The sequence below is a fragment of the Cygnus atratus genome, chromosome 1, assembly GCF_013377495.2.
Source record: "Cygnus atratus isolate AKBS03 ecotype Queensland, Australia chromosome 1, CAtr_DNAZoo_HiC_assembly, whole genome shotgun sequence".
In the NCBI taxonomy this organism is placed as follows: domain Eukaryota; kingdom Metazoa; phylum Chordata; class Aves; order Anseriformes; family Anatidae; genus Cygnus; species Cygnus atratus.
The window spans coordinates 43,498,881-43,522,738 of NC_066362.1; the positions used below are offsets into that span (position 1 = coordinate 43,498,881).

Consider the following 23,858-nt stretch of genomic DNA (forward strand, 5'->3'; position numbering starts at 1 on the left):
GCACTGCGTATTCCGATCAGAAACAGCTCAGAAAACCTGGGACTCCTTCGCCAAGTACAGCCACAAATGCAATGAGCAGCTTCCCCTCAGCTCAATCCCCAAGATGGCTCTTACACCAACACCAGCTTTCTAGGCACCACAACTGACACACAAACATGGCACCCCACGAGCCAGAGCCTCCGCGAGAGCACTCAGACCGTAAAACCGCCTCCGTAAAGCTGATGCGCTCAGCAGCTGCCCAGACCACACCAAGGAGCCGCGAGACTCAGCCAGCCCTGCCGGGACTCCTACACCTGCTCCGAGGGGAGCGCTGGTGGCTGCTCTACCAGTGAGGTCACGCTTTGGCAAAACACGTACGTGCCTGCTGCGTTGAAGACGCAACAGCAGCCAGAGCAATTTTAGAAAATCATTTTTTTCAAGGAATCAGATTTTGTTTGGTGTTTGTCCAGTGCGACCAATGTTAAAAAGGTCTGGCAAAGTCTCCGACCACATTAGCTTGCTGCCAATTTGTTTTTCTGCTCTTAATTTTAGAATCTACTGTAACATTCCCCCTCCTGCGACCACATTTCCCTGATAGCGATAATATTACATGCTAAAATCCACACGCAAATTAATCTTTTAAATGACGATCTCCATTTGAAAGATTTTTTCCCCACTGCCTCTCCTCCTAACCTTCAGCCTCTCCCTTTCCCAGCTCATTACAGGAAGCAAATCTGCAGATGAAAACATGAAATAGAACCAGATCCCGCCAGAGCATCAAACATGAAATACGCCAGCACCGCTCCGCAGACGGCATAATCAATGCCCTTCTTCCCACAGCAAAACCACCGAAATTCTTTGTTCCTGCGCATAGTCGTCCCAAATCTCTACAGTTCATCACTTCCTCCAGCAGATGAGATACCCCCCCAGAAACCATGTGAGTGAAAATGAATAATTGCCATCCTAGAATGAGTGCGTACAGGCAGCCAATAAAGGACAGAAACACAAACTCATCATTAGCAGAATGTTGTGTCGGAAAATAACAACCCTCGCCCCTCAATCCTTATCCCAAAGGAAACCTGCAAAGTACTCCCAGAAGATAAATCTCATAATTTAAACTTGTCAGCCCCTAGATACTAAAACTCATGGGTTTAACAGAGGTGTTGCTTTCCTAGCCCATTGCAGCCTCCCTGCTGACCTCTCCCTTTGTCACCCACACAAACAACCCTTTCTTCGCTAGTGGTCCAGCAGAGAACTAGCAGCTTGTCAGTCACTTCTGCTCACACCCTTTTGCACTCCATAGGTGCTCCTTTTTTTTTCTCAAGTGGTCAAATTGATTAATATAATTAGATTAAACTAAGAGCAATTGCATCTAGCCTGTAGTTAGCTTGAATTTTGCTGCTTTCTGTCAGATCTGATAAAGAGACCCTGAGCCCAAAAGCTTGTTTGCTTTTTCCAGTTATATCAGTTGATCTAATAAAAGATATTACCTTTCTCCACAAACCTTGCTTCCCTAGGATCTTCAGACCATCACAGCTACAACAACAACACTTTTACTGTCTTGCCTGCTCTAACTGATTCTTCTAGATTCTCTTATCTATAAAATGGAATAAGATAAAACATATTCTGTATCGAATCTTATGCTGTTTTCACAACCATAATATTCAAGTACCTTCTAGGACTACATTAACTGATCAACTGTCACGTGTAGGGTTTGTTTTTCTTTCTCTTGTTCTCTCTCCCCAGGAAGAAAATGATGCACAGAGCAGTGTTTTGGTTCTGTGAGTTGCTTTTTTTTCCCTCCTCTATTCTTGTTGCTCTGCATTTGTACCAGAGAAAATGAGGATGATGGCAATTTCTGTGATAGACCTTATTTCCCAGGGAAGTTAATTTCAGAGTGTTGAGCCACCCGTAGAAAGATGTCTCCTGCACAAAGGAACATTATAATATGTCATTCCCAACCAGAGAAAAGCTAATCTGTATTCTTGACACTTGGGACAGAAACTTCCTAAGAAAAAAACAGCTTTTTCCCTTCTCCAGAAAAAGAGTTTCGACCCATGATCCTCAGTATGCGAGGTTCCGACAGATTGCTGCGAATTTTTAACATACAGGCCAGCACTCTGTACAGCTATAAACAGGAATATCTGGAAACCACAAAGGGTAACATACCTTTTAATCGCACTGAAACACGCTGCCATAGGACTGCTGGGCGGGAGACGGTGGAAATAAATTATTTCATGCTAAAACACAGAGAGCGTTTACTCATGTGTAAGGAGTCACGCTGCCGCTCCTCAAAGAGGAACCCTAAGCAATCCCACGTGTCTGAAAGGCAGTAGGTACAACATACGAGTTACTGAAAGGTAGAAACTGAGGTGAAGAGAGGAATCATCTGTGCTCAAGCACTGAAAGCAGAAATACCAGAAGACCTCAGGGAGACAGTAGACAGCAGATTTAATATGTTTTTGCAATGTGATACGGCAGCAAAAATCATGCAGTTAATTTAATTTGGGGTTGTAAAGGCAGAGACCTCTTCTCAGAGATATAGGCAATAGTCCCATTTTTTAATATAGTGGCAAGACCGCAGTTTGAAGACATGTTTAGTTCTGGACAGCTCGGTGCTAGCTAGATGTCAACAACTTGGAGGGAAATAAATAAAAAAAAAAAAAAAAGGAACATAAAATGATAAAAAAGCTGGAAGGGATTACAGTGTGTGTAGGTTGGCCAAATAACAACCGTGAAGAGCATCATGGGAATTGTGTGCGAGAATTTCAGGGTGCAGAAACACCAGGGAGCGAGAAAGGCTGCTTAGGGTTGTCTGATGGAGTATAAATGATATCCATGTAAATGAAATGAAGCAAAGGAATCATTAATCTGCAAGACAGCATCTCAGAAGAGCTCCCATCACCTGAGTCACAGAAGACAATCAAGGAACAGTGACTGCAGGAAGGGATTAGATGAGGACGGTATGCCTGTGGGATGTCTCATCCCTGCCCGCCTAGCTGCTCGCTAACTGGGACATCTGCAGAGCAATAGGTCCCAGCCCTGTACATCGTGGAAACTTTCCCTTTCTACTCCATTGCTGGAGATACTTGAAGACCAAAATAACCATGCTAAGTTCCAGCAGGTGACCATGGAAGGAGTGCTGTATTCACAGGGATCCAGGGGGTGAAAAACTTCGGAGTTTTTCCCTTTTACCTCTGGGATTTTCTGGAGATGTCACTGGCTCATCGTCTGGTAAGGACGGCGGTGACACCACTCCTGTGTTTTAATATTGTCATCATGACGTTCTCTTGGATTACTTAGAGCTTTGAGTTGTTGTCCTGGGCAGCACTCACCTCTTCCAAAAAGTCTGTGGCACCCAGAGACAGCAGTTAATTGAAATGAAAAAAATAAAAATCAGAGGCTTTGTTATTCCTTAATTAGAGTAATGAGATCAAAGCAAGTCCTTTTTCTAACACAGTAGGAAAGCCAACTTGAACTTGTACCCATAGCACCTTTATATCATGTTGTGCCATCACATACCCAGGCCTCCTAGCACAGGAACCCGACAGCACAGTATGTCGCTCCCAACCAGGGCTGACACACCGCGATGCCATCCGTCCTGAATGTACCACACACGCATTGCTGAAAATAAATAAATAAATAAAAGCCCAGACAATTTTATAAATGTTCTGTAATGGGTTTGAATGTCTTCCCTTGCTGGGCCTGTATTTTTTTAACAACACCCTTAGGGAGGTATGTGCAGCGATAATTATCAGTCCAACCGTACACAAAGCACACAATGGTATAGCCTTCCGTAACTGTTGACATTAAACAGCTTTTCTGTACATAGAAATGTCACAATCTCCGTGAAGGAAACCTCTACTTATTTACTGAAATGAATAACATGGCCTGCCACACACAAGCATACAGCAAATACAAGCTCGCTAATATTTGGGCTTGAGGTAGTCTCGCAATGAGTTGCTGAAGCATACGCTGAAATGAATTCATCACCCCCCCAGTGTATCGCCGACCTCTGACTGTTTCACTTGCACTCTGCCTAATGGCCCGCCTTCCTCTGGACAACATATGCTACAAACCTCTCTGTAATTTCATGCACTTACTTGCGGGGTTGTTTTTTTTGTTTGTTTTTAATCAAAAAAGGTAAGTGTTTTCTTCTTTAAACGTAGCTTTTCTCTAGTGTTAGGACTGGCAGTGTCAGCTCTGAAAATTCAAGATTAATCAAGCAATTAAGAATTGATATCCAGTGACTTATCATGAGAGTTGCTGCATTCATTTTAGCTCCGCATGAACCCAAAATAGCTAACCTGATTTTTATGGACAGCAAGATTATTTTAAATCTTCTGGGGAGGAGGAGAAGAAGAGTTACAGCTCCTTTATTAAACTGATTTCTTCAAAACCCACACCTGCGTTTTGCACATTACTCAGCAGAGCTGGTGTGCACAGAGAGCCATTCCCCAGAGCTGCCGTACTCCAGACTCACACCCTGCCTTGACCTGACTGAGTCTGAAAGCGTGCAGAAATCCCAAGGGAGCCAAAGCCGAGCTGAAGTTTTACTTTCTCTTCCCCACGTGCTAGCGCAGCGCAGCCCCGTGTGAATAAACAACCCAACCGGGCAGGAATTGCATCACATCGAGCCTGCGGTTTCCTTTTGAGTGTTGAAAAGAATGGCAAGCATTTCCATTCATCAAGTAAGGACCAGCGCTGCTTCTCCTCACGCCTCCTGCTCCGGGAGCTCGGCGTTGGGGCGGTGAGGACAGCCCTGCCGTCCCTTCGCCCAAGCGCAGAGCACCTCTGTGAGCAGCTGCAGCCATTTCTCTTCCTTGTCTAAGCCCTCTCGACAAGCTTGGGAGCTTCTTCAGCAGTCAAAGAAGACTTTATGGGGTGGACGTGCAGTAATTCATCACATTCCCTCCATAAACATTTATTTGGGGAATTACAGCATAAGTAATTGGGCTTTCCATGGCGATTTGGCTCTTACGAGCTTCCCTTATTGCCAAAATGGTGGGTGGCTCCCTCAAAGAGAGCAGCAACTTGTCCTGCAGCTTGGCGACCGCAGCCAGGCAGATGTGAGCCTGATCAATACCTGCATGAGAAACCAAAGATGAAAAGCAAAGTGCTGCAGAAACTCGTGGTAGAGACTAAGAAAGAAACTTTTTATTTTTTTTTTTTCACCTATTTTGTAAAATTAAAGGGAGCTCAGCAGCTCCTGTTTACCCAGCTACTGGCTCCCACCTGGACAACCTGATGTAAGTAAGAATGTAGGAAGCTGAATTTTGCTCCCAGCTTTACCTCTGACCCTCTGCAATTTTGGACAAGTCATTTAACCTCCTGAGTCTCCATTTCTTCATGTATGAAGCTGAAATGCCATACTGAGCCTTGCAAGGACTCTTTGAAATCACTGATTTTAATGGCACATGTCAGTGTAAAGCGCTGCTGGCAGCGTTACAGGGCTAATTCCCCCACAGCTGCGGTACAGGTATTTTGGGTACAATTATTGCCCCTGGAAGTGCCTAAAATTGTAGGCAGACCGGTCTTTCAGATGGGACAGAAAAGAGGCCCTGACTGGGTACCAAAATACTTGGTGTTTTGGAGAAGCCCATATGTTGGCTTTCCCCCGTTCACCCCGTTCCCATTTGGGTAATTACATTCTGACTGCTTAAAGCAGGGCAGCCCAGCTGCCTGGCCCTACCAGCTGTATAGCCAAATCTTCGCGTGGCCGAGAGCTACAAAACACGAGCCGTGTACTTCAGAAGGAAAAGTGGAGCTCCAGGAGAGGTTCGTGGGCTGGTGAGGACAAAGCCTCCCTGCGGGCACGGGGCAGAGCAGGTGTGGGGTTACCCGCAGCAGCCATGCAGCCTGACCAGGCTCAGGAGCCTTCATCATTTTCCTGACAAAGCAAAGAGGAGCAGCTTAAGTTGTGAAGGATTTTTTTTAATTATTTTCTTTTTACCACAGACGCCTTAAATTTTCCCAAACCCAAGATAAGACGTCCCTCCCAAAATGGTGAAAGAAAGTGGTGGCAACTCGAAGCGGCCCCAACATCTGGCCAACATTGTGTTTGGACACACGGGTACCTGATAAAGTCGTTTCTCCAGACTTCATGGATGCAGAGGAGGGGAAGGTCCTGTCCCCATGTCCCCACGGGTGCTGGTGGCACCTGGGCCATGGCGCAGAGCTGTGGTGGTCAGGGGCACCCGCCGCAGAGGCAGAAGGCAGTCCTGGCGGGGGCCGTCCTGCGTGGCTGTAGGTGCCCACCCTGGGGGGTCTGCGGTCTGGGGGCTGCCAGGGGGACGTGGGCAGGCAGGGGACAGGAGAGGGAGCAGAGAGGACCTAGGGCACCATCTGGTGGCTTCACTCACCGCCTTCCCTAAATCCCCGACGCGCAGGGTCACAGTGTTGCGTGGCCAAGGGCTGAAGGAACACCGGGTCCTTCCAGGAGACAGCCCGGCAGGACGAAGGGACCCCTGCCCGCGGCCCAGACTCGCACACCCTTTGGGCACTGCTGGGTGGGAGAGTGGCCCAAACTACAGCAGTAATAACCTTTTTTTTTGGGTGCTGTTCAGTGAAGTGCCTCCTTTTGTAAGGCTCAGCCCTAGCTAGGTCTTTAGACGCTATTGCCATAGAGATGATTAATGACAGGGATACCCACGAGAAGGGAAAAGAAGACAATTAGGAGACAGAAGCAAGGAAGGAGAACACAGAGGACTACAGCGTGGTCATGCATTTCATTGTAGTCACCCACCACAATGAGCTCTTTCTTGTCTACAGATAAAAGGCAAAATATAGCCGATGTACTTCATACTGCAGAGCAGAACCCATGCAAGTTTGTTCTCTACAGAAAAGGATGAAACCACCGACACACTCGCATGCGCTCCGTTTTTTGCCTTCTCAAAGGCAAAAAGGCTGGAAAGAGCTGTGAAGGGACTGTTTTAGGGACTGGATGATCTCAGTGCCACCAACGCCCCTTACAGCAACACCAGCTAAGGCAACGCGCTGAGACACGGCATCCACCGCTCAGGACTGCGGGCTCGCTCCCGGTGGAGAGGGCAAGGGCCCCTGCTGCTAGCACAGCACCTCCTGTAGAGGAAGGCAGATGGTGCATTCCCACCTCACACCACCGCTTATTTTGATAACGTGTCTCCGCTTGCCTGAAATCCTGTCAATACAAAGGGATAATTTCTCTTAGCTTTCCCGGCGCCCGGGAATCAAAGATTACACCACCGTAACCTGACAGCGTGTTCTGCGCGCAGCAGCACCATGCTGGGGGAAGCGAGCAGAGCTGTGGCCCTCAGGGACGCGGTTTTAAAGAGGAATCCATTCTCAACATTCAATTTAAAGCAAAATGTGGGCAATAAACACGACTCAGTCATCAGCTCTGTCCTGTGTGGAGCTGGGGGAGCCGATCGTTAAATTTTCTTCCTTTTATTTATTATATGTATTGCTCCACACTTAAAAATGAGCTCCTCTCCTCTTCCTAATAACACTCATTTTCTGCATCTATTCTCATGGACCATAGAGCCAGGTGAGACAAAAAGAGCAAATGACTGGTTTTTTATTTTATTTTTCCTGAACAAATCTCAGCTATAAATAGCTATACCAATGTTATATAAATTATATTTACTACTTTCTCCTACTGGTGCCTGAAGGCATTTCCTCATACCTCCTTGGAAAACTCTGTTGTATTTACAAACACCCCTTCTCTCCCAATCTTCTCCTTTACGCCTTTCTCTCTCACAACCTCAGATGCCGCTGCTGCTGCCCACAGTGCACGATGCCAAGGAAGCGACACTAACTTCTGGCTGCGTAGCTTCCAACCTTCCTCCTTCTCGTGCAGCAGCCTTTTAGCCTTGCAGGGCCAAACCAAAACCCACTGAAATCAACGCAGCAACTCCCCTTGACTTTGACGAGCTCTGGCGCACAGCCCAGATCCCCAGCCTTCCCAGTGCTTCTTGGAAACTTTTACTTTTTCACTTAATTGATCATAACCGCTTGTGATTCGTTTGGTACTTCAGCACTGACTGGTCTAGAACAGCCCCTATATTCCAAGTACCATTTTTTCTTATGTTTCGTTTTAAACGGCTTCAGCTACTTAATATATATAACTGTTCAGACATAAATGTAAGAAACGCTATTTAGAAAGGTAATAGAAAGACGAGACAAAACAATTCACTGCAAAGTGAGATCTCTGCTAGGAAATTTTTAGTGCTAACCATTGTTTTTAGTATTTACAAAATTTAAAAAGCCAAACACAAAAACCAAGCAGCGTTACTTTGAAAGTTTTAACTCTTCATCTAATCCACTACCTTCTTCTGAATATTTTATCGCTGTATTGCAACATATTTATAATTCATCTCATCATTCTTCAAATTTGGTAAGGAAAGAAAATATTATACCTGTGCAATCCTTGTAATTTTTTTTTTCCATGAAGACAAATGTTTTCTCCTCATTTATATTTCTGGTCACATTAGTAAATACTAAAATTGTTGAGTTCAGAAATATTTATTTATAATTATTACGATCATTTAACAAATGGAAGACAGGTCTAATAAGCCATGCTGTCTATTCATTGCTATTTTTGAAATGAATTCCTCAACACTGGGAAGAGAAAAAGCATTTTCCTGTGGTTAAAGTCCAAATTGCATGTTTGAAATCTCTTCTAATAAAAAGAGCAAAGCAATAAGCGGATTATCTCTTTAAACATAGTATAGGAAGGTTGGAGGCCCCGGAGACATTTTCCATAGCCGCTATCTCTGATGCATAGCAACATTATCTTCAACTAGAGAGGGTCCTATGACCCTGGAGCTCAGTTTTAATTTGATCTTCTTCTTTAAAGAGGTTTCTATGATTCCTCTCAAGTTATGCTACGTATTGTTATTTTGGGTTGGTTTTGTTTGGTTGTTACTTTGTTGTTGTTTTTTTAATCTGAGATAGAACAGCCTCAGCTTTTTGATCCACTGGTTTGATCACGTTATATGGATATTTAACGTAACTTCTTCCCTATCAGAACTAGGATATCCATCAGCACAAATGGTAGGCAAGTCCCAGTTGACAGGAGAGAGAGGAGCAGGAATAGAAAATTCATCTCTAAGACCTCCCTCCTCACTCCAGTTGTTAGAGATTTCAGAACTGGGGAAACTGGGGAGCTCGGCTTGAACATCTCTGGAACCTGGCCCCAGATCTGTTCAGCCCCAGCAAGGCATTTTCCTCGGATTCCCAGCTCCTTGTTCCATTTCCTTGTTCTGGAAAGGGCACTGCCACTGAGACACAGTGCCAGGCAGGGATATTTTCTCTGGCTTCCTTTTTTTCCATCTTTATCTCTGTTCATGCATCCATTCCTCACCGTTTACTGCTGATATTGCTGAAGGGAAAGCATTTATTCCAAGGCACTGATTTGGGTCGGCTGAGTATGGTCACAGCAGGCATCTGTGACTACTCGATGGGATTAGCAGATTATGAGAAAGCATGTTTCACTGTGGGGTTCCTGAGAAAGGAAAAAATGGGCAGGTGGATGTTTGTATCTCAGTTAAACTATGCATGAAGGCCTGACGGCTGTGTCAGGGAAGCTGTAGGCACAGGATCAGATGGACTGCTGCAGGTCAGGATTGGAAGATCAGGCCAGCAAGCAGGGAGGTCTCTGGATCGCACTATTGCTTACAGAGGATCAAGATTCAAGTATTTCAGCCAGGCCAGGTGAGAGAAACGTGCACAGATCCCATCTGCACCATGTCTAAGCTACGTACGAGTGCTTGACAAAAACCAGCTTTTCTTTTTGCATCAAACAGCTTCGCTGCAAAATATCTTCACTGCAGCAATGCAGACTGAGCCCCAGTGGGATTTGAACGGACGCATTCTGTTGTTAATGAAGGGCAGTTTGGAGGGAGCCCGGGGTTCGCAAGTCCCCCGTGGCTGCACCCTGAAGTCGCTGTGGGTCTTCGCAGAGAACTGAGGATGCAGAAAGTAGTTCTGTCGTGCAGGAAGATGTCTGGTCCACACAGAGTCAGTTTTTCCCCCTTAGATATTCTCATACAGTGTATCAGAGGATTCTTCTAGAGTTTCTTGCTTCTTAGATGTCTGCAGAATGATGAAAAGGAGGAAAAAGAAATAGAGGAAAATTATTCAAAAGAAGACGAATTAATTCTTCATCAGCAGACACTGACGTTTGCTCTGTTGGAAATGGCTATAAGTGATCCACCGCAATGGAAGCCACTACACTGAGAAATGTTGCTCCGACAGAGACGAACGTGACTAATCCAGCCCAAGGGATAAAGATGCCTCCTTTGCTTGTCACTCTTCCCCCAAAAAGCTGTCAGACAGGGAGGGGAGGGAAAATTGGGCTCGGTGAAAAAAATAAATCACTCTGGATTCTGTGAAGGAGGAATTCCCTGACCTCCTCAATCCTGTTTCTTCAACAGTTGAGTCTATTCCTCACAGCCGCTCCCGGTGCAGACAAGGCGCTGACAGACTGATATTTTAAGCGCCGCGTGGCACAGGCCTGCTGTAAGCAAGGTTACACAGCAAGTAGCTGAAGTGCCAGAGGGTGAATGGAGCCCTACCTACACTAGCTTTTTCTCTGCTGCCACCACCAAAGGGAAGCGTTTTAGAAGAGCTGAGCGCGGGCACCTCCAAAGCACGCACAGGCTCTGGAGGATTAACCCTTTGCCACCCAGGCTGGCTGGCAGCGCAGTGACAGCTCGCAAACACTCTCCTTTCAGGTGCTCTCTGCCCGGCTTCCCTTTGCGCGCGGCATCCGCAGCACGTCTCAGGCACAGCTCAGCAATCCCAGCTCCCCGGCCCGGCACAAGCCCGCCGGCCCACGAGTCGTGCTGTTGGGAAAACACCCTGTTACGTTCTGGCACAGCCAGCTGCAGGACCAGTGTCCCAGGCGGTCAGAGCCCAGGACGGCTGAGAGGGAAGCTGGTCAAGGTGCCTGCAGCCGTACTGGGCAGGGCAGTCAAACTGTGCCGTGCAGAGAAGGCCGTATCCCTTCTGGGGGGAACCAAACTCGTTCCTGGCTTCTGAGAAACAAACTCAGAGCTGAATCCAGCCCGCCCACCTTTTCCATTTTCAGTCGCCCTTCACTGCGCGGAGATCCCAAGGCCTTGGCATCGCCTTCCGCTCCCCACAGGTGCTCCTGTTTCAGAAGCCCCTTTCGGCTCCCCCTGAGGTGGGATGCAGCAGTGGGGCCCTGCTACTCACACCTCCCTACCTTCTGAGCAGCACAAGGACTGGGCACACTCTCAGTGCCCGTGAGAGCCCATCCCAGCACCTCTCTTTGCTTTCTCCTCCTCTGTTTCTCCCACAGAGACCACAGGAGCCAGACCCGCTTGCACACAGATGCTTCTTTGCTCGTTTTGTTGCTTTGCTCCCGCTCTGTTTCACACGGCTGCTGACCCCTTAAGCAGCAGCTGAGTGGTGTGGGCCACACACAGGTGATTCAACACAGCCCAGACAACACCACGACGGGAAAAAACAAACACAGATACTGCATCTCCTCACCCAGACTGAATCATTTAGAAGGGGGCAGCTGATAAAGGCGTACAGAAGAATAAATAGGACAGGGAAGGGGGATCAGGACTTACTGTTTTTCCTACCCAACTAATTCAAAATGCAGCGAGAACACAAAAACAGGGATGCTCTCTTTCCCAGTGCATCTTACACACCGGAGTACAAGGCTGCATATATAACACAAACCATCCTTCCCCTCAGTAGTCAGTTGCAGTAATCAGGTACCTGCCCCTGCCCCTGCTACCGCTGCTGTGGAGCCACAGCACTAACTGCAGGATGCCAGCGGCCCTGGGAGCAGAACACTCTGCAGTTAGCTCTGATGTAGAAGGCACTTGATTTTCTTCCACCTTTTTATGAAGCTGGGAGTTGTGAAAGTGCTTCAGATGCTGGAAATACTGTCCTCCATGAAAGGGAGGGACGGTGCCAGCCAAAGCTGCATACTTAACCTGGGGAACCTTCCCCAACGGGACATCATTGGGAGAAGAAGGGGACATTTTTCAGTTACATTTTCCAATGTTAGAAGAGTGAACCTATTTTTTAAGCAGATAAGAGGTCTGGAAGGCAAATGACCAACAAAGATCTGAGGACAGGAAGGAAACGTTCACTGGGGTGCCTGATGCAAGCTTTGTCCCTCTGGAACAGCTGATGCTTGCCAAGAGCAGGGTGCAGGGCTGCGTGGGACTCTGGTCCGTGCCATATGGCCCCCACAATTGATCTGTGCCTGCATATTGTGGCTACGTTCATTACGGGTGGGTTCGGTTCCTCGTCTCTAACTCATAACTCCCAGCCCAGCAAGAAGATCCAAGCCCAAAATATAGCCACGCTGCCTTTTCCTGCCTCCGTTCAGGCCATCGTAGCTTCTGCTACCAGGAAATGGCTCTCAGGTGCTTAATGCCAGCGAGAGCAAAGGTGTGCCCAGGGTCTGCCCCCAGTGCACAGATTCCTCTACTCTGGGGGACTTCTTAGCTGCCTAAACAATCTGGAAGGGACAGTAGTGGGGGACAGCATCTGGCCAACTCTCCATGAATGTCTGACCCTTTGAGAGGGAGCAACAATGCCAAACATCTCGATACCTTCCAGGGAACATCACACAGCAAAGCATCTGCCTGCCAGAACCAGTAACGCGGCAGCAGCAAGGGTTGTGCCGGAAGAGGGACGATACACCACACGTGCAGCACAGCTGGCGAGTGGACGCCACGTCCCGTTTTCCCCTTTCAGTGGGGCTGGAGGTGGGGAAATAGCAGACACACTTAATGCCAGCTAGGGCCGTGGTGGCTCTGGCTTTTCTCTTCCCATGTGCCCAGTGCATAAGGGAACTCTCCAAGAAGAGGGCCCCAGCCCTTACCTCCCCTGGATGATTCCTTCTGGGTTCTGGGTTCTTTGTGTTGCTCTCAAGGACAGAATAGACCTCGACTTGCCGTGAATTCAGGCACTGCAAAGAGAAGAGAGGGTTCAAAAAAATGCTTAGGTTTAACCACATCTGATGGCCCATTGCGTTGTTCCCCGACTCGTGCCTGGCATTTTTGAGGAACCTCTGATGTCTCCAAAATTCCAAAGTTCCTGTCCTCAACGTGTGCAAAAAGAAAATCCATTTTCCCCTGAAATCTTTACAGTGCAGCTACATCACGGTCCTTTTTCAGCCTCACAGAGACAGCTTTTGATGTTACCTACCCCGTGTAAGGCAGTGAGAGAACAATGGCAATGCCCCTGCCTCTGTCCACTCCAGACTGATACAACAATGCAAAACGAAGGCCCCTCTGCCACCGGAATGGGTACTGAGCACCACGGGGAGCACAGGAAACAGACAGCACCCTGCATCGCCCAGGACGGTTTAGGTGCCTGACGCCCAAAAAGCTCTTGTTTTTGGTTGTTCTGGGCACACAAGGGTGAGAGGGGAGGCTAGGCTGGGCTTCTGGAACACAAGGGCTGTTGAAAACAGGAAACCTTACATCAGGCACCATTTCTATTTATTGTCTGGTTGCCGTTTTGTTTTGGTTTGTTTTTGTTTTGATTTTTTTTATTTCCAAGCCAGAACTCTCCTTTCTTCGTAGAGTGAGCAAAGAATAATAATAATAAAAAAAAAATCAATACACTCGCAGGCCCACAGACATATCCACGGTCCCGCACGGATACGCAGAGAAACACACACACATCCTACATGTGTCTGCACCCGTTGGTCCCCCAGGTAATCGTGTCACAAGAGATGCATGTCAGTTTGAGTGATGTTCCAGATCTGCCTGAAGGATCAAACATAACAATCAGGAGGACTTTTCCATGTGTGTTTCAAGGATGACAGCAGGTTGCCAAGGTGGCTGTTTCTCTGGCAACGGGAGGATGGGAGGAGCTCCAGCCGCACGAGGGGCAGATGGTATTAGTGGAGAGGCTGCAGAGGGAGCGAGGCGCCCTGCAGCACAGCGAGGGGGACCAGCAAAATACGGGGGGTCGAATCTGGGGCTGACGGTCATTTGACTCCCCCCCACCCCGTCATTTCGTCGGGAATTGCAAACGCTCAGCATCTTTTTGGGTCGTGGCCAGCGAGATCGTGGTTTAAGGAGGACGAGATGATAAAGGAGCAGCGTTTGGGAACGGGGCTGGGAATGAGCACTGGGACAGGATGGGCTGCAAGGAGTGGGGCACCATGCAGCTCTCCCATCCCCACTCCTCCTGCGGGAGCAGCCCAAGCGTTTCACCCGTCCGCTTCCCGCTCCCAACAGCCCACTTGCCTAGAGCAGCCATCCCCAACTATTCGCGTGTGCGCATGCGCACGCAGAAAATCCCATTTCCCCTTCCTCATTTTCGATTCCCTTTGTGATGCTGGCAGTGAGGACCTCGTCCTGCGTGCTCTGCTCCCGGCAGCCCGGCTCCGTGCCCCCTTGCCGTGACAGGCAGTCTCTTTCACTGCCCCAGTCCCAAAGCCACTTGCAAGCAAGAGGCATCCTTTTGGTGCTTAACCCCCAGAAGAGACTCCCTCCGTCTGCGGGCCCTCTTCTCGTGACGGCTGTTAACAATGCCCGTCCTTTGCTGGCCAGTTGGAAAGCCGGTGTCTCCAACTGCCGTTTGCAAATCAATTCCTTTCACTTGGCCACTGACCACCTGCTACTGTCACAGCGGCGGCACGCGGGCCTCTCCTCCCTGCTGCCAGATGCTTTCCCGAAAAGCTCCTGTGCTCTGGAACCCGCCTGCGCTGCAGGAGCTCTGTTTGCTGCTGAAAAAAAGAAAAAAAAAAAAAAAAAAAAAAAGCTTGTTTGAAGTGTAAAGCGGATGAAGCGAGGCCCTCGGATTGTTGTTTCCAAGCTGCTCATTAACTAGGCAGCCGAGCGGGAAGATGGAGGAAAATACAGATTTTGGTCCGGCCAGGGCAATGAGCTGCTCCAGGGCTGCAGGAGGGCAAAAGGGCCCAATAACGCACGGCAGCATAGCTCTGCCCCCCCGCCCCCACACACCCTGCAGGGTTTTTTACTGCCCTGAGCTGTTTTTCACTGCTTACGCCCAACCCCAAGGACCACAAGGTAACCTGTGGCGCCTGGAAGAGGCGGTGGGGAGGGCATTTGCTCCTAGTGATGTGCAGCAGAAGGGCTTTGTAGGAGGCGTGCTAGGAGCCTTTCTGTGCCGGGGTGAGCCCTGCTGCCAGGGAGGACAGCACAGAGCATTTAATGAGCTGCACCAGCCAGTTCGAAGCCCTTGTTTTGATGCCCAGTCCTGCCTCCTGCTGCTCCTGGTTCCAGGCCTGCAAGAACACTGCGACTCCCTGACTTTTTTCTGGACTCTGATCTGCTTTCCCCCACGGATATCACATCTGGCATGTGCTGGCCTCCCGTCCCTTTACCTAATCCTCTTTATCCCACCACTCAAAGTCTCTTCTCACTCTTCCATCCCATTCCCTTGCCTTATCTTACCCCTGCGCCAGCCACAGATTTCTGCCTCCCCCCCAACCACGAATCGAGCGCTAAGTTCAACACCCAGTTCTACACCACCAGGACCTCACAAAGCACGGTCTCCACCCCAGGGCTCTCGCCCTCTTTTCCCCGTTACCCCCCGCGTTCCACCTTGCAGCCCCACGCTCCCACCTCCTCACCCTGTGCCATCTCTGCTGCGGGAGCTGCTGCCTCACGCCCGAGCGAGTCACAGCAGCTGCTCCACGGGGCAGGCTCGTACCCCATAGCACGCACGAGACGATTCGAGGCTGCTTGCTGCTCTGCCAAAGCCAAGAGCCCTGCGCAGCTGGCGGGCAGTTAACAGGCTACGGGGCAAGGCTGCATGGGCCAGGTCTGGAGGGCTCCTGCAAGCACAGGAGCTCAGCCAGCTACCGGGACTGCCTGCGCCTAAGGCTGGCTCTGCTGGCTTGCTGTATGAGCGTTAGCGGGGCCTCCTGAACAGAACAACATGATGAAACATGTAATTAAGATGGAGCTAAGGATGCATGACGAGGCCGACTGAGCAAGAAATGGATTTGATTTTTTTTTTTTTTGGTCTCCTTGCAGAAATCATCCACTTCGGCAGGAAACTTCCAAATCGGATTTTTAAAAGCCTGAATTAAAAAGAAATTACTTGATACAAATGAAAAGGTTTATAACCTGCAACATCCTTTACCCAAAGCATTGCTTTCTACCCAGAATAAAGGTATCACATACAATATACAGGGCTTTCTTTTAAACCTCTACTCCAAAAACTGAAGAGCCACAGAACAGTGCCCCCCACCTGGGAAGCGAGAATGAGAAGGGGGCAGGAGTGCCTTTGTTTTCATACCTGCCCCCTATCAGATTTCTCTGCCTCCTTGGCAGGGCTTTGCTCCTCTCTGTAGTACATTCTCCAGAGCTCCACTTTGTTTAGTTTAAATGATTCATGCAGCAGAGCTTACAGGTTTTCCTTGGAGACACTTTTCCAGTCCTTATAGACCTCACAGTCAGAAAGGTTTCCTAATATTCAGGCAACATCCTTCTCTACTCACTTTCATTTCATTCCTCCTCGTTTGTCCCACAGACCACGTGAATAAAAAAATAATCATTCCCTTCTTCGCTGAGTGGTCCTCCCATGGGAGTAAAAGGAAAAAGAAGGAGTACATTTTAAATGGAGCTGGATGGGCTGTAAATGTGATTAGGGGTCATGGTTACTTGAGGTAGCCAAGGTCTGGGCTTGACATTTGAGGAGAGCCACACCAATCCTATTACCTCTGACACTGCTGCTACTGGGCTCAGGGAGCGGGAGCAGTTGGTGTTCTCCAGTTTGGGGAATGGAAAAAGGAGTCGATTGGCTGGATTCTAAGTGATAAAAAGGGAAATGTTCCAAAAAGGAGACTCCCTTCACTTTCCTCCTGCCCACCAGTGCTGGAGCAGGGCTGCTGGGCATGGCGCAAGGCGTTGGCACTGGGATCAGGATGGAGACGTGCACCATGCGCAGTCCCAAGAGGAGCAGAGCACAGAAGCAGGATCACCAGTACCAGGCCGACTGCTTGTTTCACATCACAATACTGGTATTTTGTCACCTCGCCTGTACCATGGCAGGTCAGGGAAAGGAGGGGTTGTACCATGACGTGGACACAAGGGATGGAGGGCGATTCTGGTACTCACGTCATAAACAGGAGAAGGTGGTGGCGGGCTGGCTGAAGGAGGCCGAGTTTCTACCTTCTGTCTCAGTATATTTAGCTGGTTCCTTTTAGGACACAATACCTGCTCAGGACAAGACACCAAATCACACATTTGGAGAAAACACCACCTCCCCAAAAATGAAAGGAATGCAGAGTCATGTCAAAGCCAGTTGCTCGCACACCCCCTGAGCGTTTCAGAAGCAAAGAATGCTGTCTCCATGCGCAACACAGGCCCTCCACTTTCCTCACCACAGGGTAAAAGGAAGGAGTTTGACAACTGACATTGGAGCATTGGAAAAGAGAACTGGGCTGTGTCTGTATATGGAAATCAGTTGCACTGACACTAAGCTGGATGGGGGGCAGAGATACAGAACAGCACACAACAATACTGTAGGACAGGGAGAAAAGCAGGGCCATATTCAAAGTGTGAGGGGGATTTCACAGAGGCAGAATGCAGAGACTTCTGTCAGGATTTGGCTGGGAAGATGCTAATACACAGAATCCGGGGAAAAGCACCAGGCAGACATTAATGATGCCATACAGTCAGTGCTACACTAACGTGCAAGTCCAGCACGGAGCTGAAGGAAGAAGGCCTCTTCCTCTGAAGTGTTTCTTGCATCAGATGACTTCTCCTTGAACATGCTCCATTCATGCTCAGACAAGGGTTAGCCCTGCTCAGCAAGCAAGAGAAAGAGGCAGAAAAGGCAGCAGGCTTTGCTAAGTATCTCTGTTCTAATTCGGAAAGAAGTGGGATGATTATATTCACATCACATGAAAACGATGAACTGCTTTCCAGTCCATTAGTAACTAAGGAGGATGCTAAATAGCTTCTCTTAAAGATAAACATTTTTAAACCAGCAGGTCTGAGCAAGCTGTGGTGAGAAATACGGGCTGTGTTCTGCAGGAGGGCAACTGTAATGACTGCCTGATCTCTCCAGGCCCCGAGGAGTGCCCACAGGTCTGAGACTTGCTGGCCTACCTCAAAGCCTAGAGATGCCAAGCGGCAAGTCGTGACGGTGCCTCCCCCCTCGTCCCCCTGGAGATGCTGCCTAGGCAGGCAGCGATGGGGGCCCATCTCCAGCCCTTACTCCTTCCCCCTCCATCTGCCTGCCTGCAAGGTAAGTCTCACGAGATTTGCAGGCCTGCCAACTGCTGCCTCTCTGTTTTCCATCTCACGAGCTCTGACTGTGCGCGCTGAAGCCTGATGCTCCTTGGAGTCAGAGGTCTGCACCAGCAACACAGCCTCCACGCGAAAAGCCTGCTGTTGTGGTGGCAGAGGGCAGCTTGTACGAGTAAAAATGTCGGGATACACTACCTAAAAAGCATCAATCCCCAAATTCCGTTCTAAAAGACATCAGGACTATTTAAGCCAGCCTTGAGATGTCAGGAGGAGTGCAGAGGATATTGTTTTGAATGCCTGGAGGAGGCACTACTAGGAACAGCAGATTTTGCTTGGTCAGCAGAGATTCCTGTATCACAACCTCAAAGTTTTTTCCCCTGTCTCATTCAGACCTTTGCCCCTACTTTTGGCTCTTCTTCTCCTGCTCTATATACCCTTTTTTCTCCGCTTCTGGTTTCCCCTTTGCCCTCAGCTTTTCCTTACCCAACTGGTCCCAGCCTGTGCCTCTAGTCTCCTCACCCAAGAGTCCCTGTCAATCCAGTCTTAACACCCTCCTCCATGCTCTAGTACTTCCTCGCTCTGGCTCCCAGTCCATTTCCCTCCCAAGGCTCCTCTCTTCCATCCTCACAGAATTGCTGAAGGTGGAAGATGCCTCTGGAGATTGTCCAGTCCGATCCACAGCCTGCTCAGAGTCAACTAAAACAGGTTGCTCCTCAAGTCCTTGTCTCACTCTTTTTTTCCAGTCAGCTGGGACCTCTACACGGGCTTCCTTGGGATCCTTGACCTGTCCTTCCCCCCCAGCCCTGTCTCTTAATGTTTTACCTGCCGAGCACATGCCCAAGGTTCTGGTTCCCACGCCCTCCACGCTGCAGACTGCTGTCTTCTACGGTGCCCATGGCTCAGGAAAGCAGTTGCAGAGTTTCCTCGCAATCAGGTCATGCCTTTGCATCAGAGCAGCCCCCATCTTGAAAGAAGATTAGACATGGGGAAAGCCCTGCTCTCCCCCTGCCATCAGGGCTGCAAGAGACTTGCCTTGGTGCCCAGGGCACACTACCTGTCAGACTGACACTGTGCGGAAAGGCAGCCTCGCGTGGGCTCCTTTAGAAAACCGAGCTGATAAACTGACAAGAGCCACAACCGGCCATACACGAACTGCAAATTTCCAGAGACCCATCACAAGGCTGCATCTGCTTGAATATTCTCAGGGCCAGCACGCTGCTGGTGTGACTTCTTGCCCTGTGTCAGACCCTTGCACTAAAGCAGAGCACACCAGAGTCAGAATGGTTACCAGAATGTCTTTAACGGACAAATCAATAGCTCGCTTTGTCTTTTCTGCAATCTTTTTTTCTCAGAATGACTGAACTTAAAAAAAAGAAAATAAACCTGAGACAGACACCCAGCATGGAAAATTTCAGCATGGGGAGTTCCAATCCAGCCAAGTTAGAAGCAAGAGAAATAAATTCCTAGGATGGGTCACGTCAGGTATTGGCTTTTATTTGGTAATAACTTGCCTTTCTTTTCCACACGAGCAGAGCTGTTGCAATGATGCTCAGTGCAGCCAGAAGAGTGGTAAAGGTAATGAGGATGTCCTGCCCGTAGGAGGTCTCGATGTACCCTGTCCCTGTGGGAAAGAAGGCAAAAGATTCACAGTGTGAGTGGAAGTTATAATTCCGTTGTGTTTTTAACTCTGGCCAAAAGCCCTAGGAGAGTGAAACTACAGAAGCAGTAAAGGTTGTACGGGTGCACACACGCTTCAAAACACAGCCTGACTGAACAGAGAGCAAGGTGCAGCTGGAGAATCACACAAAGGAGACGGGATATAAGCAGCTGCACTTCATGTTGATTAGAAGGAGATGATATAAATATGAGAGCCAAAAAGGGTGCTAGGTAGGTAGAGGCCAGCAAAGGTCTTCAGTGGTAGGGGTAGAAAGGCAGATGGTGGAAAGCACACAGGCTACACAAACTAGCAGGGTGGATACTACAGGCACCTCTGACCAGTGTAGCAAAGCTCTTTCACCACAGCTCTTCCCATTTACCCTAAGAAGTTTTTCATAGCCAGCGCTCAGCAACGCAAATCCTGCCAGTCAGCAGCACGCACGGCCGTATCACTTTTCTTTAGCATTCCTCTTGCCTTGGCCAGAAGCTCTCCCTTGTTTTCCAGTCTGTGCATCAATAGAACAACCGACCCCTTGCAGCCACATGGAAAAGGGGGAGGCATTACGATGAGCCCTGTGTAAAGCACATTCAACCCTGATGCCTTTAAGCATTGGGCATTAAGTATTATTCCCACCTGACTTTATAGCTTGTTTGGGTAAAGGAGAACAGCAAAGAAATCTTTTCACAGCAAAGTCCAGCTGATTTTTAACTGTTCACTCTTCCTTTCTGGTTGTTCACTTACCTCTCACGAGGACGAACACTCCATTTCCCATTTTCTGGATGTCACTCCACTGGACCTCGCAATAGTAGGTGCCAGTAGAAGAGGTGCTTTCGAGTGGCATGGTTTTGTGATTGTAGGATTTGGCAACGGTCTTATTCTCTTCTCCAGGAGGGATTTGTACATTTTCTTCCCGATTGTAGATGGATGTCTTCTGACCCAGCAAATTAATCCAGTAATAGAAGATTGAAAATCTGGTGTATTTCAGGGTGTAAGGGAAGGTGACTTCACAGGGGATGGACACTTCTTCCTTGAGCAGTGCAACCTGGATTAGAGGATTCTGCTGTACGTTGACATCTCCCCCTGTAAGGGTGATAATTGTTAGCAGGCACCTAACAGCACCATAAGTCAGGAGAAAATTGCTGCCCCAATCACGTGGTGAAAATAAACATATGTCGGGAAGCATGTCTGGAGCGAGCACTGTTGGCCCTTGTCAGAAACTGAGTGATGCAGAGCACATGCCCTGTGTGATCTGCCACAGCTCTTAGGTCATTGCTGTGTGATTTGAGATAGCCTGTTGCAATCACAGACTTTCCCTTTTCCCTTGTGAGCTCCTCGGCACAATGCTGGCATACAGAAAGAGCAGAAATGAAGCAGGAAGTGAACTGATTTTGTGCTGGCGTGACACTGTTTACAAAGGATGACTGGAAAGCGGTTTTCTAAAGCAAACACTCACTGGACATCCTCTGTAGCTCCTGAGTTACAATCCTCTGCTTGGACGTGTACGTGTGCATGTGATCACAGTGCACCAGCGAAGGCGCTGTGTGCAAGCAGGTGTGTCAGTGGAACTGTGCATCTCTGAGACAAGAATAAGGAAGGAAATTGCATATTGTACGCTGGGCCATGAGAAATAAGACACGGCTTAATCACTCCTAACTTTTGCTGCTGTAAATGGGCAGCAAAGCACAAGAGTGGATGCTAGATACAGTAACTATCTGCAGATCTTAAATATCTATATGTGACACTATTTCAGGTAGGGAGATGGGAGAACATGCCCTTCATGTGCTTCCTCCTTACTCAGGTCTGTTGAAAGCAATCTGTCATTGAAATTCCGTAGACAATCATGTTGGGTATTACAAGAGAGGATGAGTAAGCACAGATGGGAATCCACACCGTCGTTCACTCCCCGTTTTGCAAAATAAAAGAAAAAAAAAAGAGAGAGCCACAGGCTAGTACGGAGCCTGGGGTACGGAACCTCTTGGCAACACAGCCAAGTCTGGGTTTAACATCAGTCATTCTCTGGTAGCTGATTTATCTGGCAGCTGATAACACACCACATACAAACCACCTTAAGAGGAAGCCTGTGCAAAGCACTGTTGTCTTTAAAAAAGGGAACTGGAAACTTGCATCAAGTCTTGTTACAAAATGAAAGACCCGGGATTATTTCCGAGACAAGAAAATAGAAGGGGAAAATATAGAGAGGGAAAGTAGAGGATGGGCAGGCAAAACCATTCACGGTTTTGTTGGGACTCTCTGGGGTTCAGCATCTACGAACAGGCTGATCAACAGGCACTAATAAGGCAGTCCCAGAGCACAGCCAGGCTGGCTTTCCTGTCATCACACAATAACGCTGCGTCGCAACAGCAGCATCACCTCTGCGTGGTGGGACTCGGCATCAGAGGAGGCAACTCTTGACTTAATGCTACTGAATGCAGACCACTAAGGAGAACAGAGGGGTGGAATAACAGAAGGAGGGCATGATCACTGCCCAGAACAGACTTCAGGGAAGTAACATCACTTAAGAAAAATCCCCTACAGACGACACAGCCAGGGACAATACCCTAAGAGTAAAGAAGAGATTAGGTTACATCATTAGAAAGAGGTTCTTAGCTGTAAAAGCAACTGAGATACAATACAGTCCTAAGGGACACGGTCTTTGTGAGTGCTCAGTCCTGTGTGCACTAGATACAGCGTTATGGAAAGAAGGCAACAGAAAATCCTGCAGCCACCGTGGGAATGATAACCTGAGTAGTCTCTTCTGTGCCTTATTTTCAAAAATAATTCATCATCCTTATCCTCATCTGTACCCAGCAGAACACACATGAATGTAGTTTTTATACAAGACATCGCAAAGCATTGCTCTAACAAAACAGAGGAGAGATCCATCTTTTTGCAGCTTCCCAGGAGCCATTAGCTTGAGAAGAACATGCCAGGGATAAAGCCCAACCATTTTATTTAGGTTATATAACCCTTCTCCCATGTTCCCCCTTTCTTAAGGATTCTCTCTCTGAGCTTTGAAATGCTTAAAAGACAGAAATAGCAGCAGTGTGCAAATTCCTAGAGGGGAGCGCTGGAAATTAGAAAAAGATAGCGGCTGGAAATGCTCTAATATGAACAAACGTGAGAGTAAACAAAAGGAAAAAAAATATTTTTTTTTTACCTTCACAGAGAAGCGACCAAAGAAACAGGAAGATGACTTTTAGATTAGAGGCCATGGTAGGGTCAAAAGGCTGTAAGAAAGCAATCAGATATGAAGATCCAAAAGGCAAACGAGATTGGATTTTGTCAGGTATTTCCACGCCTGAGGAGCTGTTTGATCCCCTCCCGTTTGTGCAGGGACAGGCGGGACAGACTCACACTGCTTTTGGCAAGCTCTTTCCGGCAGATGCAGGCTCTTCTGCTTTTCTGCCAGACTCCTCCCTGCACCGTGGTTCATTTCTCTGTACTATTACCATGGTGTTACACCTATCAGCAAGCGTCCAAAGATTAAACTGTAAGCTCTTCAACGCAGAGAGCTTTGTCTTCCAATGACCGTAAAATATCACCCGCATTTAAAGCAAACTTTGTCACCTTCCATAGTGACCGAAGCAACTTGGAACATGGAAAAAGTGTGCTTCGACTGATACCGTTTGAGGTCATTTGAGGTAAACGTGGCCCAATTCAGTGAATGATTCAACTGATTCCGGAGCAATGGACAAGCTTAAAAATAGTACGTTGGGATTTTTACCATAGTTTTGCAAGGGTTTGTTTATGCAGTTATTTTGGAACAGCTGTTCCTGATTATCTCAGTGCATTGACCACCAATATTTTGGAATAAAGGCATCTTACTTCAAATTATCTTACTCAAGTCGTTCATTTACATGGAGGAATCGCTAACAGTGCGACAGCGCATGGGTTCATGGCAGAGCAGCACAATCAAACTAGTTCTTCATGTGAACACTCAAGCATGAGATAACCTATTTTACCTTCAGAATGGAAAACAAGTACCTGCAGCAGCAGTCAGCAGAAAGAAA

The 23,858-nt window shown here is 48.2% G+C and overlaps 1 protein-coding gene across 1 annotated transcript; it reads right to left on the bottom strand.

Annotated features, from left to right (window-relative positions):
* Positions 1-8,466: 8,466 nt before the first annotated feature.
* On the bottom strand, positions 8,467-23,069 carry NFAM1 (NFAT activating protein with ITAM motif 1). Its single transcript, XM_050711748.1, has 6 exons — positions 23,006-23,069; positions 20,590-20,928; positions 19,703-19,812; positions 17,055-17,153; positions 12,833-12,919; positions 8,467-10,053 (listed from the first exon to the last, which is right to left on the bottom strand). The coding sequence occupies exons 1-6, from the start codon at positions 23,058-23,060 to the stop codon at positions 9,994-9,996; spliced, it is 750 nt and encodes a 249-aa protein (XP_050567705.1). The 5' UTR covers positions 23,061-23,069; the 3' UTR covers positions 8,467-9,993.
* Between the last annotated feature and the right edge of the window lie 789 nt (positions 23,070-23,858).